The sequence below is a fragment of the Hyperolius riggenbachi genome, chromosome 11 (assembly GCF_040937935.1).
Source record: "Hyperolius riggenbachi isolate aHypRig1 chromosome 11, aHypRig1.pri, whole genome shotgun sequence".
In the NCBI taxonomy this organism is placed as follows: domain Eukaryota; kingdom Metazoa; phylum Chordata; class Amphibia; order Anura; family Hyperoliidae; genus Hyperolius; species Hyperolius riggenbachi.
In genome coordinates this window covers 96,641,963-96,660,688 of record NC_090656.1, presented here as the reverse complement: position 1 = coordinate 96,660,688, position 18,726 = coordinate 96,641,963, and the positions used below count along the sequence as shown (strand labels likewise).

The 18,726-nt window shown below is 44.3% G+C and overlaps 1 protein-coding gene and 1 long non-coding RNA gene across 3 annotated transcripts in view; one reads left to right on the top strand and one right to left on the bottom strand.

Annotated features, from left to right (window-relative positions):
* The window catches only part of METTL15 (methyltransferase 15, mitochondrial 12S rRNA N4-cytidine), a 392,224-nt gene that overhangs the window by 131,948 nt on the left and 241,550 nt on the right, over positions 1-18,726 (top strand). The window contains exon 1 of one of the 2 annotated variants that reach the window (XM_068259919.1): positions 6,746-6,903. The exons of the other annotated variant lie outside the window; for it this stretch is intronic. Within the exon in view, the coding sequence (XP_068116020.1) occupies positions 6,892-6,903 (12 nt within the window). The 5' untranslated portion in view covers positions 6,746-6,891. Of the gene's footprint in view, positions 1-6,745; positions 6,904-18,726 lie in introns of those variants that run through there. 2 annotated transcript variants of the gene reach the window in all.
* On the bottom strand, positions 3,425-6,652 carry LOC137538511 (uncharacterized). The gene is made up of 2 exons (XR_011024814.1): positions 6,473-6,652; positions 3,425-3,712 (listed from the first exon to the last, which is right to left on the bottom strand). It is a non-coding gene; the product is annotated as an uncharacterized lncRNA (long non-coding RNA).

Below are 18,726 nucleotides of genomic sequence, written 5' to 3'. Positions count from 1 at the left end.
TCCGACTAGTCCATCTCCAGCCTGCTTATCCCTCTCCCTTCAGGTCTCCTTTACGTCATTCATTTAGCTTATATGCTTTCTTCACACTGTTGGTCACACAAATCACATAGCATTTAGCAATTAATATATATTCCATTTTTAACCAATATATTCAGTGTTGTTATCACCCATACAGTTTCTTTTTGGTCATTTTTACACACTTTTTTTTTCCCTTTCTGAATTCTTAATAAATGAACACACTTCTGTCATATTACATAAGATACCTGGATTTATAGTTTGCACTATTTTTAGTTTGATCATTGTAGCCGTGTTGGTGCACGGGTAGCAGCAAAATCCTGATTGGCCAAATGTATTACTTCTATGTAGTATGAGACCGGGGGTCTGGCAACGACCGGGGGACCCGGCGGAAGGAAACGGAGGGTGCGGATGGCGTCCTCCGTGCATACAGAATAAAGACAGGTACTGAACTTTTTTTTACAAATGTCACCTCGTAAGTCCTTTAAAGAGTACCTGCTCTGTCTAAATGAGGACAAATGGGAGAGTATCAGAGTTAAATATGCACCTGTCCTGAGGTCTCCGCCCCCTCCTTTCTGTTGAGAGTTTGTTGGAGCTCTTCAGAAACCTCCACCTGCATAGCCGTGGCCTGCCACCTATTAGGCTGTAGCTGCCAAGCTGGGGTTGGCTGTGGCCACACATGTGGGTGTGGCCAGAAGCTCTACAGCAAATTTGATTTTTTTTTTTTTTTTACCAGGGCCTGTTCTTCGAAGGGCGGAGCAATCACCTGCCTGGAGGGAGGACTTCAGGACAGGTGTGTATTTAAAGAGAAACCGTGACCAAGAAATTAAACTTCATCCCTATCAGTAGCTGATACCCCCTTTCCCCTGAGAAATCTTCTCCTTTTCACAAACTGATAATCAGGGGGCTCTGTATGGCTGATATTGTGGTGAAACCTCTCCCACAGTGGGAAGTCAGGACCATGGTTCTACCAGTTTCCTGTCTGTGAACCTCATTGCATTGTGGGAAATAACAGCTGTTTACAGCTGGGTCCAACTGCCAAAAAAGCAAGCAGAATCTCCCTCCACTGACATCACCTGCCATTAATAAAAATGTCACCTTGTGGTAAATGTCAGAATGTAAATCAGGGAGAGAAAAGATATTACAATGGGAAAACTCTGACTTAATCATTTATACATATTTATTGTAAAAATGAAGCACTTTTTTTATTACGTTATTTTCACTGGTGTTCCTCTTTAATCACGCAACCCGCTTATCCATTAAAACACACCTGGAGTGAGAGGATATGTAGGCAGACATATTTATTTTCTTTTAAATAATGCAAACTGCCTGGCTGGCTGTCCTGTGAATCTACTGCCTCTATTACTTTTAGCCATAGACCCCAGAACAAGCATGCAGATCAGGTGTTTCTGTAAAAAATCTGACAAGATTACCTGCATGCTTGTTTCACGTGAGTGACTGCAGCTAGAATGATCACTGCTGGGAGACTGGGACCGAGCAGGAGATGCGCTAGCAGCCTGCACGCGATCTCCTGCAATAGCTGGCCCCAGGAGTCAGACTTGACGCCAATTGGCGTTAGGCGGTCCTGGGGCTGCCGTCGTGGTCACACCCATTGGCGTGACGTGGTCGTTAAGTAGTTAAAAGGAAATACATATGGCTGCCTCCATATACCTCTTGCTGCCTTCAGGTTCCCTTTAAGGAGAAGGTTTAGCCACTTATGATATGTATCTTCTGTTTCGGCGTAGCGTTTTGTATAATCGTAAGATGACGCACACTCACAGTAAGGCGGAGGGTGGCCTCTCAGCATTCAGAGACAAAGTACATTCCACATTCTTTTAAACATCACATCTATTGTCGAAGTGAATACGTATGATGTTTCTATTTTTTACCTGCTATACATTTTGAGTGAAACAGCTGATCCCAGAGAATATCAGGGAATTTTTTTTATTTTAAACGGATTCTAAAATTCCTCTGGGTAAATCTGTCATAGAATCATAACTTAACTAAAGGAGCGTGACTCATGCAATAGAGAACCAGTGTGACATTCCATTCTCTTATTTGCAGGGACATGGAGAAATAATATGATTTAGTTCTATCTGATTAAAAAGAATTGAACTTGATCGCAAGGCAAAATTTTGACAAGTAGTGTTTAAGATTGCTTAAAGTGTCACGGAAATCTGTTTTTTATTTTATTTTATTGCTCTGGTTTTGTTTTTGTTTTTTTTTGTTTTTTTCAGAGTACACAGGGAAAAAAAGACTTTGAAGTATTTTAGACTTAAATTGTATTTGAGCCATTCATATATTACTATGATTAGATCTAAATCTGTTGACAGGTGAAGAGATTATGCAAGATCTCCATTTTGCCAATGTTTAAATGTCAAGTTAGTGATAATCATCTTATTTATAAAGTAGTGATCAGTCTAATCATAACTTTATGGATCACAAAATCGAGTTTAAAGAGGAACTCCAGTGAAAATAATGTATTAAAAAAGTGCTTCATTTTTACAATAAGTATGTATAAATGATTAGTCAGTGTTTGCTCATTGTAAAATCTTTCCTCTCCCTGATTTACATTCTGACATTTACGACATGCTGACATTTTTACTGCTGGCAGGTGATGTCAGTGGAAGAAGATGCTGTTTTTTCCCACAATGCAATGAGGTTCACAGACCGGAAACTGTCAGGACCATGGTCCTGACATCTCACTGTGGAAGAGGTTTCACCACAATATCAGCCATACAGATGTCCCTGATGATCTGTTTGTGAAAAGGAAAAGATTCCTCATGGGAAAGGGGGTATCAGCTACTGATTGGGATGAAGTTCAATTATTGGTCATGGGTTCTGTTTAAAGGGAAGGTTCAGGGAGGGTGGGTAAAAAATAAAAATCAAATTCCACTTACCCGGGGCTTCCTCCAGCCCGTGGCAGGCAGGAGGTGCCCTCGCCGCCGCTCCGCAGGCTCCCGGTGGCCGACCCGACCTGGCCAGGCCGTCTGCCAGGTCGGGCTCTTCTGCGCTCCAAGGCCCGGAACTTCTGCGTCCCACGCCGGCGCTCTGACATCATCGGACGTCCTCCGGGCTCTACTGCGCAGGCGCAGAAGTACTGCGCATGCGCAGTAGAGCCCGGAGGACGTCCGATGACGTCAGCGCGCCGGCGTGGGACGCAGAAGTTCCGGGCCTTGGAGCGCAGAAGAGGCCGGCCTGGGCAGGTCGGGTCAGCCACCGGAGACCACCGGGAGCCTGCGGAGCGGCGGCGAGGGCACCTCCTGCCTGCCACGGGCTGGAGGAAGCCCCGGGTAAGTGGAATTTGATTTTTATTTTTTACCCACCCTCCCTGAACCTTTCCTTTAAGGCTGGATTCACAGTGGTCAGTTGCATAACGTACATGTTATAATGAGTGTGAACTGCAATGGAAACTGGACAGACTTTATTACAAAGCCTGCATACAGTGAGTTAGAATAACGCAATCAGTTACAATGCAGCACTCTGAACAGGCCCATAGAACTGTTTGGGCAGTGAGTTTACATGCAGAATTTTTCTGCAACGATTCTGAGCACTCTGAACAAGCCCTACCACTTTCAAAGTCCAGAACTTCATAGGCCACAATGGAGGACAGTGGTAGTGTTCACAGCTGGTGATGATCGCCAACGCTGTTCCATTGATTAGAGCTGTACATTGCCGATGTTGGTGAATCACGATCCTGGTGATCAAACACTCATCAATAGTGAATAAAAAAAGTTAATTTGACATTTATGAAAGTGAAAACTGTAGCAATCCCTTTTTGTTACCCAACCCCACCATCACCCTTTTTCCCTCAATAAACAGGCCCAATAAAGTTGAACTAAAAACACAAGAGGAAAAAAAAAAGAAACTTAAAGGGACACTTAAGCCAGAAAAAAAAGAGTTTTACTCACCTGGGGCTTCTACCAGCCCCCTGCAGCAGTCCTGTGCCCTCGCAGTCACTCACTAATCCTCTGGTCCCCTGCTGCCAGCTAGTTTCGTTTTTGCCGACAGGACTGGCCACGCGCAGCTTTCTCCGCATTCCCGACTGTAATTAGCTCTATTGTGGGCCGCAACGCGTACAGAAAGATAAGCGTTGCCGCATTACCTACGCATAGATATGCGGCAACGCATATTTTTGTACACGTTGCGGCCCACAATAGAGCTAATTACAGTCGGTAATGTGGAGAAAGCTACGCGTGGCCAGTCCTGTCGGGCCTGTCGGCAAAAACGAAACTAGCTCGAAGCGGGGGGACCAGAGGATTAGTGAGTGGCTGCGAGGGCACAGGACTGCGGCAGGAGGCTGGTAGAAGCCCCAGTTGAGTAAAACTCCTTTTTTTTCTGGCTTAAGTGTCCCTTTAACCTATTTTGGTTCCTGAACGTAGAAACTACGTCCAGGAACCATGCGCGCTACCGCGTGCTCCCGCGGCCGATCGCGCGCGTGCACGCACACTCCCGGCCGCGGATTCGGTAGCCAGGGAATCAATGTATCGGGCTATGGTGCCCGATCACTGATTCCTCTCCCCCGCTGAAAAAGCGACAGCTTCTCTCAGAAGCTGCGCCTTTTCTGGCCGTTCCCTCCCCGATGCGCCACTCTAAGCGTGTATTACGCTTAGAGTGACGTCATGTAAACAAACTCATGGCAATACTACAACTGAAAATAAAAATAAATTAAAATGAACACACATTTACATTATAAATCTATTGTTTACCCCCCACCCTCCCAAAACTACCCAAATAAAATGTTTACTATAAAAAAACCAAAACATTACAATAAAAAAACAAAAAACATGTAAATATTTACCTAAGGGTCTAAACTTTTTAAATATCAATGTAAAGATGAAATATTTCTATATTTTTTTATTTTAAACTTGTTAATAGTGATAGATGCAAAATGGAAAAAATGCACCTTTATTTCCAAATAAAATATTGTCGCCATACTTTGTGATAGGGACATAATTTTAACGGTGTAATAACCGGGACATATGGGCAAATACAATACGTGAGTTTTAATTATGGAGGCATGTATTATTTTAAAACTATAATGGCTGAAAACTGAGAAATAATGAATTTTTCCATTTTTTCTTATTCTTCCTGTTAAAATGCGTTTACAGTAAAGTGGCTCTTAGCAAAATGTACCCCCCAAAGAAAGCCCAATTGGTGGCGGAAAAAACAAGATATAGATCAGTTCATTGTGATAAGTAGTGATAAAGTTATAGGCTAATGAATGGGAGGTGAACATTTCTCACGTGAAAACCACGGAACCTGAATAGGTTAAGCTTAAAGAGACTCTGTAACAAAATTTTCAGCCTTATTTCTTCTATCCTACAAGTTCCTATATCTGTTCTAATGTGCTCTGGATTACTGGAGCCTTTTCTAGTTGCACTGTCTCTGTAATATAACTAATCTTCTTTCCTTTGTCAGGTTTTTTCGACACAGAGAGGAATGCTGCCTCTGCTGTGATAGGGAGATGTTATGCATGCCCTCTGCAGGCCCCCTGCAGGCTCTGTGTGTGTGCTTTGCTTATCCCTTTACAGACAGGCCTCTGCTCTCTGTTTCAGCTGGTCATGCTGAGAAACTGAGAATCCCTGACAGGAGTGCAGATAATTCACTATGTAATAAAAACTTGTAGTATACTGTAACAATATATATATATATATACACATACATACATCACTTCCTGGTTAACGGCCATGTTTTTTGTTTGTAAACACTGCCTAAAACTGGCGATTAAAAGCGAGGATTGCAGCGGAAACGGCAAAGAGGAATCCAGGAGATCACAGTGACTTAATTGGTATGTTTTTTATTATACAAATCGGACAGTACAGATTCTTTTTAAGCTACTTTATACATGTCTCTCCATAAACCACTGCCCTGTTTACCTATAGATACTGGTATGAAAAGCACAGTCAGCAATACAAAGATGTGTATCTGTGACAGAAGTCATTCCTCCAGCTCCCATTCTCTTCTCTGGTCCAAGCTTTCCTTGTACTCCTATGGTATGTTTCCACTTATGTGAATTTTTCGCATTTCCCGGCAGGCCAATTCGGAGGGGGAAACACGGCCTTTTGAAATCGATAGGCTGCTTCCCAATTTGCATGCGGGGGGAAACTGACATTATATTGCATAATTTTGCATCACATGTGATTCCCCATAGACGTGCATGGCAGGGGTAGAGGGTATCTAATGTGAATTTGCATCAGCATGGGTGCTGCATTAGATTTGGAAATGAACGTGGCATCCTAGTGGAAATGGGCTATTATTGAGATAACGTTCTTAGTGCTTCAGTTATCTCTATACCAGCCATGGGCAAACATATACCCCAAACCGGATTCAGCCCGTGGACGCCATGAAGCTATCCCGTTGCTAGAGGGCTGGATTCCTCCCCCTTTCAGCTGTCCTTTCAAAGTTGCGTGCTGCATGCAACAACACAACAAACTCACCCACACAACAAACTCACCCAATCACTCGTTCCATCTGCAATTTCCATGGCAATGACATCAGTACGTACTGTCAACAAGGCACGTTTGTGTTCTACAAGATGTTTTGTCACTATTACAAATAACTTCTTCAGTTCAATGGAAATAAAAGAAATACCCGGACACTTGTATGGGCAGATGATCTATTTACTGCAAGGAAACAACTTGCCAGTTGCAGCTTGATATGCAAGTGTTAAAATACTGGTTAGCATCTGGTAAGCAGTTGGAGTTGAGGGTGGGGTGTGGCACACGTGTGTTACTCACAGTGGAGGTTGTGCACACCACACAGTTTCACTGACAGCAGGTGTCTATGGTACTGAGCTTCAATATAAAGACAATACTGCGCTATTTTGAGTCTCCTTTTATACAAGAGAGTACGGTTGGGTATTAAAACAAGAGCATGTCACGAATTGTGAGTATTCAAAGAACAATTGTTGACAAGAAATTTACTGTGGCAAACTTGTGGTTCACATACTGAAGTAGCTGGTGACTTTTCATATAACCCTGGTGGTATAATATTGGTCAGCTACATAGCGTACTGGTTGCCTGTGATGTGAGATTTGAGCCCTTTGATAAGGGCCCAAATCCTGGCTCAAGCCAGTACGTAAAACAGTAAGGAGTATGTACTTTGAATCTTCCAGGACAAAAGCACAATATAAATGTTCTTTGTCTTATCTTGTGTACACAACTAATGGCCCATACCCACCACGTGTTTTTCCCAATGATTTTCCTGACAACTGGCAATTTTTTGCGCAATGAGGGGATATTTCTGCAATCTCTCAACGTAGATACAGGCGCTCAATCCTAGGAACAATGTTTAGCGACGCACACTGATAATGACCGTAATGGCTGAGCACCTCTTTAAAAAACCCCAATGAATCAGCGCAAAGTACCTCGATTACTAGACCCGTTCGCACCCGTCGTGTGCCATTAAGTATGGAATCGTATTAGGTGACCTCCATCAGTATCAAGTGGGATCGCACTAGAGGTAACATTTTGACCAATCTATATACAAATGTTAATTACATTGCCTAAGCAGAAGTTGTGTGTTGTCATTAAAGTATACCTGTAGTCTGATAAAAAAAAATGATACCTCAGTAGCTAAAAGCCTCTGGAAGGTCCAGAAGATAGTCAAACAGTGTATTTGTATGCAGATAAGCCACTAAAAATGATTGAGAACAATTATTTTGTGTTGGCCTTATTTTGAGCACGCATGGACCTTTCAGTTCAGTTTTACTTACCTGGGGCTTCTACCAGCCCCCTGCAGCTGTCCCATGCCCTAGCAGTCAGTCACGGATCCTCCTGTCCCCGCCGCCAGCTGGTTTTGTTTTCGGCTGACAGGCTTATTGCGGCTGGCCACGTGTCTCCTCCTTCACGTTTCCATCTGCAATAGCAGGCGCAGGATGCTATTGCGGATGGGAACGCAAAGAAGGCTATGCATGGCCAGCACTGTTGGCGAAGCGAAAGTAGCTGGCGGCGGGGTACCGGAGGATCCGTGACTGACTGCAAGGGCACGGGGCGGCTGCAGGGGCTGGTAGAAGCCCCAGGTGAGTAAAACTGATTTTTTTTATTACAGGCTTAAGTAACCCTTTAAGAGTAATTATAAGTAAAGAGCAGCCTAAAGTGTATATGTGCCTTCTCAACATTTTTAATCATGCTGCAAATATAGATTGTAAGATATAGCATCATATAAACGGGTCGAATGGGTCCCAGTATCTGCTTATACTTGACTTGGAGATACAGTGTACAAAAGTAAATTGCTACTTTATTGGAATAAACACCATCAACCAGTTACTTAGAAACTATCACAATTTAATTTTGGTTGGATTACTATAGAAGAATAATACTTTGGTAATATGTTGTAACCTGGGTAAAGTTTTGAATTGTATACACTTAAAGAGAATCTGTATTGTTAAAATCGCACAAAAGTAAACATACCAGTGCGTTAGGGGACATCTCCTATTACCCTCTGTCACAATTTCGCCGCTCCTCGCTGCATTAAAAGTGGTTAAAAACAGTTTTAAAAAGTTTGTTTATAAACAAACAAAATGGCCACCAAAACAGGAAGTAGGTTGATGTACAGTATGTCCACACATAGAAAATACATTCATACACAAGCAGGCTGTATACACCCTTCCTTTTGAATCTCAAGAGATCAATTGTGTGTTTCTTTCCCCCTGCAGCTATCTTCCACTGAAGTGTCAGGCTGTTTCTTACTGCAGAGTGCAGACAACTCTGCCTGTATGTAATTTATCAGTATGTGAAAGCCCAGCCAGCTCAGAGGAGGATTTATCCAGCTTGTAAAAGATAAGAGAGAAGAGAGAAGCTGCTCTAATCTAAATAATACACAGGCAGTGTGCAGAGAGGGGCCTGAAGGGGGGAGATGCATCACAGAACCACAACACTGAAGAACTTGGCAGCTTTCCAGACACAGGCTGACAAGTCTGACAAGAGAGAGATAAGTTGATTTATTACAGAGATGGTGATAGTAGAACGTGCTGCAGTAAGCCAGAACACATTAGAATAGCTTTTGGAACTTGTAGGATGATAAAAAACAGGATGCAATTTTTGTTACGGAGTCTCTTTAAAGGGACTCAGAGCTGACATTTTTAAAAAGATTTATACATACCTGGGGCTTCCTCCAGCCCCATCCGCCTGGATGGCTCCCACGCCGCAGTCCTCCGCTGCCCGCAGCTACGAGAACCGAGTCCCATCACTGATGTCATCGGAGCCAGCCTGAGCAGGAGAATTGCAACCTCTACGTATCTCTCCAGCGGCTGCTGGAGAGATACACAAACAGCACACTTCTCTTATGCTAGACTGGCTCAGACTGGCGGAAGTGCGGGGACCCGGTTCTCGTAGCTGTGGGCAGCGGAGGACATCGGGGTGGGAGCGATTCAGGCGCATGGGACTTCTAATTTTCAGCTTTGGTACACTTTAAAGTTGTCCATATTATTGTTTTTAAACATGTGACATTATGAGATAAATATTTTTATATATAGATCTAGGTTGTGTTCCTTTTTCCTCACTGTGAGGGTTAAGAACTTAGTTATGGAAATGCCAGTTTTCAGGGCTGTGGAGTCGGAGCAATTTTCGGTACCTGGAGTCGGTGGATTCAATAAACTAAGGAGTCGGAGTCGGATGATTTTTGAACCAAATCCATAGTCTTTGTAGAAATAAGGAGTCAGCGTCGAGGAGTCGGAGCAATTTTGAGTACCTGGAGGCAGAGTCAGATTTTTGTACCGACTCCACAGCCCTGGGTTTTTCTTCAGTCAAACTATAACTTAATGCCTCATACACACATACAAGGAATGTTACCTGCTGGGATCACGACTCTCCCTAAGGTGACAGTTAGGGTCTGGTTCTGTTCCGACATACTAGTGGCATCTTGAAGCTGCCCCCCTTCCTCCTTGCAATCAACTTAAATTAAACAAATCAATATGTTTGGTTAGTGCTATGTTTGTGCCTATTTGTGTTGCAAAAATTAATATTTGTGCTGCTTTCATTTTGAAGATAATAGCACTTATTTTTCCCAGTCGATTACATCACCCAGCCCTTGTACAACAGGCTATAGACATGAAGCTGGGAAGCTTGGGTAGTGCTGTGCTTGTGCTCATTTGTGCTGCAAATCTCATCATTCTATCTTTTTATAGTTTTTGAGATATTACGTGTTTATAAAAGGCAAAAGTTCATTCAGTCTTTGCACTGTTTTAGGGGGAATGAGTGAACTTTTGATCTGTATAAAAACTTTAATATCACTAAAACTATGAAAGTCAGGTTTGCTTTAAAGACTATGCTTTCTCCGAGGAAATTGATGACAGATTTGTTTAGAAGCAAATGACTAATGTATTAAATTAGTGTATCATTATATTTTCCTCTGAAAACGCACCTAGTAGCCCCCTGACCCCTTCACAAAATAGTTTTTCCAATGAGGGCCATATTACATGGGTGACTCAGTGCCATGATTAGTCACTGGGACTAGACTTAAATACATTGTTATGGCGTTGCTTGTGATAGGAACTAATCTACAGCGCTTACAGCTAGGGTCAGCAGTGAGTCTCCATAATTAGCACTTGTGTGCGTTGTTGTTGTGACTCAGTCCCCGTGTGGCAAAGTGCGACATGACCCTTAATGTGGTCTTACCATCCTGACTGTGTCAGTGATGTGCCCATATTTGTGTCCTGGCTTGTCCCTGTGCTCCCTTTTCTTTGTATTAGATTATACTATCATGTACCGGGATGGATAGATCTACCCTGCCCTTTGCATTGGTATAAGATAATATAGAGATGTAACGGGACTAGGGATCATTAATGAGATGGTAATAGTTTTGAGTTAATGCAGCATTATGCAAATGTATTCAGCTTGAAAATGAACTAATCATATCCTGCTGAGATAAAATTTGATTGTTCCATTTTCAAGATGCATAAATTTGCATAATTCTGCATCAACTGGAAATGATTTGCATACCATTGGCCATCCTCAAATGGGACTTTTATTTAATGACAAATATGCGTCAAATTTATGAGCCCATATGTGTCTCAATACTGCTCCTTTTGGGGACAAACCAGTGGAGCTTGGGGACAGCAGTATATACTAAATAATTGGCCTATTGGGTCCATAAGGTATATGGGTCTACAGATGTGAGTTTCCAGTTTTACTTTGTTTATCAATTTGGTATGTTTTTTAATTAAAATCATGATTATATTATGAAAGATGTGTGTTTTTTCAGCTTTGTGCTTGTGAAAATTTATGCTCTGAAAATTAAAATTTCATCAACTACTCTTAGGTACTAAACGTTATTTAAAAACACTCCCAAGCATTACCTGTGTGTAATAATGTTTAGTTTCACCGCAGAGAGCAGTTCAGGCTTGCTTATCTCTGGCTAATTGGCAAATGTAATAACTGCCAGCCAGGAGACCCTCTCTGCCTGTGTCTTGATTCACCCCCTCCCCCCTTCTTCTGCTAAATAGACACATTGCCCTGGCAACAGCTGAGTCACATCACCAGAAAAAGTTGGAGGGCAGAGGGAAGACACAGGCAGAGAGTTTTTTACCGGCAATTATTCTCTCTTAGGAGAAAACTCAGGAGAAAAAGTTAGTTTCATATGGCCCAGAAAATGCTTGGGGGTGTTTTCAAATGTTTTTTATGTACCTAAGCAGGGGTATAACTACAGGGGAGCAGCCCCCACGACCGCAAGGGGGCCCAAGCTGTAAAGAGGGAACCAACTACTGCTTTACTCCCTCTGATAAAGAGGTCAATCCTTAAAGAGACACTGAAGTGAAAAAAATTATGATATAATGATTTGTATGTGTAGGACAGCTAAGAAATAAAACATTAGGAACAGAGACATAAGTCTAATAATGTTTTCAGTATAGGAAGAGTTAAGAAACTCCAGTTGTTATGTATGCAACTTTCAAAGTCGCAGAAAGCTGTGTCTTCTGTCTTCTGAAGCTTGTTATCTCAACTGTCACTGATTGTATCTTCTTTTTCTCTGCAGAGAACAGTTCAAAAGTTCACTGGTCTGCTCTGTAAAATCATTTAGAATGCACAGTAGTGTATAAACTGTGAATATTAGAGAATGGTGCAATGTTAAAAAAACAAAAAAAAAAAAAAAAAAAACTATACAACTGAAAATAAAAATATGAGAATATTTTCTTTGCTATTAATGTTCTAGTAATTATCCGTACCACACAACCAATTCATTAGAAGAAACAAGAGGTTTGCAGCACTCCAGGCTCTTTTATTGAGCAGATAAGTGGATATACAGAGCAAGCTTTCGGACAATCCCTTTCCTTTATCAAGCTAATTAATAAATAAGGTATTTCTCCCACCCAGCATGGGTATGTGTAAAAATACACCCCAAAACACATTGTATTACTTCTCCCGAGTACGGCGATACCACGTGTGGCACTTTTTTGCACCCTAACTGCGCTAAGGGGCCCAAAGTCCAATGAGTACCTTTAGGATTTCACAGGTCATTTTGCAGCATTTGATTTCCAGACTACTCCTCACGGTTTAGGGCCCCTAAAATGCCAGGGCAGTATAGGAACCCCACAAATGACCCCATTTTAGAAAGAAGACACCCCAAGGTATTCTGTTAGGACTATGGTGAGTTCATAGAAGATTTTATTTTTTGTCACAAGTTAGCGGAAATTGACACTTTGTGAAAAAAAACAATACAAATCAATTTGCGCTAACTTGTGACAAAAAATGAAATCTTTTATGAACTCACCATACTCCTAACAGAGTACCTTGGTATGTCTTCTTTCTAAAATGGGGTCACTTGTGGGGTTCCTATACTGCCCTGGCTTTTAGGGGCCCTAAACCGTGAGGCGTAGTCTGGAAACCAAATGCCGCAAAATGACCCTTGAAATCCTAAAGGTACTCATTGGACTTTGGCCCCCTTAGCGCAGTTAGGGTGCAAAAAAGTGCCACACGTGGTATCGCCGTACTCGGGAGAAGTAGTACAATGTGTTTTGGGGTGTATTTTTACACATACCCATGCTGGGTGGGAGAAATATCTCTGTAAATGGACAATTGTGTGCAAAAAAATCAAAAGGTTGTCATTTACAGAGGTATTTCTCCCACCCAGCATGGGTATGTGTAAAAATACACCCCAAAACACATTGTACTACTTCTTCCGAGTACGGCGATACCACATGTGTGGCACTTTTTTGCACCCTAACTGCGCTAAGGGGCCCAGAGTCCAATGAGTACCTTTAGGCTTTACAGGGGTGCTCAAAATTTAGCACAACGCCCACTTGCCAGGACAGTTAACAAACCCCACAAATGACCCCATTTTGGAAAGAATACACAACAAGGTATTCCATGAGGGGAATGTTGGGGTTATTGAAAAATTTATTTTTTGTCACAAGTTAACGGAAAATGACACTTTGTAAAAAAAAAAAAAAAAAAAAATTCTGTTCTGCTAACTTGTGACAAAAACTAAAATCTTCTATGAACTCACCATGCACCTCACATAATACTTTATGGTGTCCTCTTTCCAAAATGGGGTCATTTGTGGAGCCAGTCCTGGCATTTTAGGGTCTCTGCAATCATTACATGTATGGCCAGTATTAGGAGTTTCTGCTATACTCCTTATATTGGGTATACGGGTAATGCACTCTGGGCTGAAAGGAAAAATGAACGGCAAACATACCTTGCTCCACATCAATGGCAGGTCTTCCTCCACATCAATGGCAGTGATAACCTCAGGAGAGAGACACCCCGTGCCACCCTGCACTCAGGGTGAGCCACCAACTTATGTGACTGGGCCTCAGAACTTTAGTATACAGCATTATGCCTGTAGTATACAGCAATATGCCTGCCAATATAGATGACTCTGTGTGGCATTAAAGTATCATCATAGGCCCAAAGTAAATCACATATAAACCGGGGGTGTCCACACTCAAGGGAAATTCAAACATGCCATCTTATATCGCCAACCCAGGACAGATCAGCAATATCAAGCATGGAAGCCGATCCTTCTTCCGACTTTTATGCTTACCTGTTTGTTTGGTTTTCAAGCTTACCTCTCCTCCCCCTGGGACAATGTGCGAAATACCACTGAGTGTGTGCCTACTCCTGTGTCTGGAGTTCCCTAGGTTCTAATAGTGTACCTGCTCGTGGTACCTCTCAAAGCACTCCCCTAGGCATAGGCCAGGCTGGTCAGGACATTTGGGACAATAAAAACTGGTGTCAGTCCTTCTTCTAGCACTGCTGCAGACACAACAACGTTTTCTTCGGATGCGTTGACCTGGGGTACTCGGAAGCTGATAGGCGTAATGCCTTCCATGCAGTCGGCTAGTAGCATCCGGGGGGGGGGGGGGGGGCAGGCACCTTCTGGATACAGGAGGTCCAGAACGATCTGTTCCTGAAATTGAAGGAAAGATCCAGTTCTCCCAGCCTTACTGTAGAGAACAAAGCTGTTGTAAACTGCCAATTGAATCAGATAAAAAGACACTTTCTTATACCAGCGTCTTGTTTTCCGGGAAATTAAATAGGGAGCTAACCTCTGGTCATTGAAGTCCACTCCTCCCATGTTGACATTATATTCGTGGACGACAAGGGGCTTTTCAATGACCTCAGTTGCCCGTTGAATTTGGACTGTCGTGTCTGTGTGAATGGTGGACAGAAAGTAAACGTCCCTCTTGTCCCTCCATTTCACCGTGAGCAGGTCGTCAGTACGCAAGGCGGCCCTCTGCCCCCGTTCAAGTCTGGTGGTAACGAGCCGTTGGGGGAAGCCCTGGTGACTAGGCCGCGCAGTGCCACAGCATCGGATTCCTTCTAACTTTAAGTGCTGATAGAGGGCCACACTTGTGTAATAGTTGTCCACATAAAGATGGTACCCCTTCTGGAACAAGGGTGACACCAAGTCCCACACAACCTTTCCACTGCTCCCCAGGTAGTCAGGGCATCCGACCGGCTCCAATTTTGAGTCTTTTCCCTCATAGACCCTAAAACGACATGTATAGCCTGTGGCCCTTTCACAGAGCTTATACAGTTTCACCCCATACTGGGCGCGCTTGCTTGGGATGTACTGTTTGATGCCAAGGCGCCCGGTAAAGCGTAAGAGGGACTTGTCTACGCAAATGTTCTGTTCAGGGGTATAAGCATCTGCAAATGTTGATGACAGGTGGTCTATGAGGGGCCGAATTTTGTGGAGCCGGTCATAAGCAGGGTGGTTCTTTTCATGACAGGTTTTGTCGTCATTGAAGTGCAGGAAGCACAGGATGGACTCAAATCGTGTCCTGGACATGGCAGCAGAGTACAAGGGAACATGATGTACTGGGTTTGTAGACCAATACGACCGCAATACATTCTGTTTCATCAGTCCCAAGTGAAGGATAAGGGCCAAAAAGATTTTAATTTCGGAAACTTGGACTGGTTTCCACCGGAAAGGCTGGGCATAGCTGCTCTCCGGGTGCTCGGTGATGAATTGTGTGGCTTTACGGTTGGTCTCAACCACAATTAAGTCCAAGAGAACCTGGGTGATGAACAGCTGAAAAAAGTTTAGGGCCGTTCCTAGATGAGCTGTCGCCACCTGGACTCCAGACTGGGTGGTGAAAGGGGGCACTACGGCTGCGGCGGAATCAGGGGATTGCCAATCTGGATGTGCCAGCACCTCTGGGAGTCTATGGGTACTACGGGCCCGTCTTCTTGGTGGCTGCGACGGGGGTACTACTGCACTTGCCACCGTACCAGTTTCAACTTCCATGCTGGCGCTCACCACTTCACCAGGGTCTACGGAAGTACTGGTACTAAGTCCAGGAGATGCTGCGCTGCTGGTGCCTGCCTCACCAAGAAAACTCTCATCAGCGCTAGCACCACCCTGCTGCCCTTGAGGCGGATCCTCCGCCACCTGCGGTCTAACGACATGGGGTCTGGTACGCCTGGCTCTAGCCGGGACCAAAACCTCATCATCACTTTCGGTCAGAGAACCACTGCTTTCCACAGGTTCAAATTCGGACCCGGATGATTCGTCGGCTGAGTCTTCCCAAACGCTCTCATCCGACTGGTCCATGTACCTGTATACCTCCTCATCGGAAATCCCCCTTCTTGCCATTGTGGACTGCTAAATTTATGGGGTTTTCCTCCGAGACTACCCAGAAAAAAAGAGCACTTACCTAGCAAAAGGGAGTATTTGAGAGGTTTTGGGGGTGGTGGCGAGTGGGGTCTCAGAGGCAATCAAACAATCACGGGACAATCAAAGCCGATCACGGGACAATCAAATACAATTACAGCACAATCGAATCCAATCACAGCACAAGCAAACCTGATGCACTCGGAAGGTGATGGGGGGTGGGGGTGGTGGTGGGGGGGTTGGTGGGAAGTGGGGTCTCAGAGGCAATCAAACAATCACGGGACAATCAAATACAATTACAGCACAATCAAATCCAATCACAGCACAAGCAAATCTGATGCACTCGGAAGGTGGTGGATGGAGGTGGTGGGGGGGAGGGTGGGGTTGGGGGTGGCGGGAAGTGGGGTCTCAGAGGCAATCAAACAATCTCGGGACAATCGAAGCAGATCACGGGACAATCAAATACAATTACAGCACAATCTAATCCAATCACAGCACAAGCAAATCTGATGCACTTGGAAGGTGGTGGTTGGAGGCGGGGGGGGGGGGGGGGGGTGGGGGTCGGTTGGGGGTGGCGGGAAGTGGGGTCTCAGAGGCAATCAAACAATCAGGGGACAATCATAGCCGATCATGGGACAATCAAATACAATTACAGCACAATCTAATCCAATCACAGCACAAGCAAATCTGATGCACTCGGAAGGTGGTGGTTGGAGGTGGTGGGGGGGAGGGTGGGGTTGGGGGTGGTGGGAAATGAGGTCTCAGAGGCAATCAAACAATCACGGGACAATCGAAGCAGATCATGGGACAATCAAATACAATTACAGCACAATCGAATCCAATCACCGCACAATCAAATCTGATGCACTCGGAAGGTGATGGGGGGTGGGGGTGGGGTGGGGGTTGGAGGGAAGTGGGGTCTCAGAGGCAATCAAACAATCACGGGACAATCGAAGCAGATCACTGCACAATCAAATACATCAAATACAATTGCAGCACAATCGAATACAATTGCAGCACAATCGAATACAATCGCAGCACAATCGAATACAATCGCAGCACAATCGAATACAATCACAGCACAGTCAAATACAATGCACTCGGACGGTGATTAGGGGAGGGGTCTGAGGGCGATTTGAGGAGGCGGGGGGTTGATCAGGAGCCCGCACGGGGCAGACTGAGTCCTGATCTGATGAGAGGCAGACACAGGGGGTTACTGATCGAAGATCAGTTAGTGATTGCTGGGGAGGACAGATGTAAACAATGCGCAGGGGATGTAATCAGGAGGGGGGTCGAGGGTCTGGGCAGGTGATCGGTTGCCCCCGCGGGGCAGTTAGGGTCTGCTCTGATGGGTGGGGGTGCTGAGGGGTGATGGACAGGTGATAGGTGATCAGAGGGGGGATCAGGGGGTAAGGTAGCTGTATACAGATGTATACAGTATACAGGGGGGTAGTCTGGGATGGGGTCTGGGGGTGATCTAAAGGTAGGGGGGATCAGGGGTGATTAGGAGGCAGTTAGGGACCTAATCTAAGGGATAGCAGCGATAGTTAGTGGCAGGTGTGTGTGTGTGTGTGTGGGGGGGGGGGGTTAGAGGGGTGCAAGGGTGCTGGCAGGGGTCTGCTGGGGTGTCCAGGGGGGGTCTGAAGGCTGGGGTGGGAGATCAGGGGGGCTAGGTGCAAAAAAAAAGTGTTGTGTATACTCACAATAGCTTCCTCCTCGCTGGTGGTCTCTGGAACAATGAGACCACGAGGCGAGGAGGAAGCATGTACCTAACAAAGTGCCTTATACGCATTGATAGGCGGATTTCTATATTCCTCCGCTCGCCGGCGCTTCTAATTGGCCGGCGAGCTGGAGGCTAAATGTCTGGCTATCGATCCCCGGCCTAGGATCCGCCCATGCCCGTACAAGGACCGCCGCCAATTGTACATGCGGCGGTCCTTGCGGGATACACAGGGATACCTGTGCAGTGGGCGGTCGGTAGGTGGTTAAGCACACAGCAGGAAGTTACATCACATCAATTAAGCATGATTAAGCATAATTGAGAACCAAAAATTAACCCTATGGGTATCAAAAAGTAAAAGTAAACAATGAATATTCACTCAATCCTGCAGCTTTCCCTAGCATAATGATGAGTCCATATTCAATCCCTTCTTTCCCTTTCATAGTGATTGATCATATCAGTTCAAACCTGTTGTTTCTTTTGATACTTCTGTTGAGGAGGGGACCCCCACCGTTTGCTTGCACCCACTGACATTTGACTGAGTGCTGCTTTCCCCTACATTATAATAACAACCAATTCATTAGATCATAGTTTTTTTTTACTTCAGTGTCTCTTTAGGATCATGATCTATAGTTGTCCCCCTGTATCTTCAGGTGTCCACTAACTATCCAATTTCTAGCGAAAAATAGTTTGAACGATCAGAAATTCTGATCGGAAGTGAAATCGTTCACTACACTATCAACGAACCAATCTTTGCTTCCTATCCAATCCATCACAACCAACAAGTAAATCCAAATTTTGGTTTGAAGAAAATTCAATCGGACGATTGTTTTTATAATCGTTCGTAATCAATTGTGCCCATCAACAGAGATTATTTACAACCAATCCGATCAGAATTTCTGATCGCTCTAATGACTTTTCGCTAGAAATTG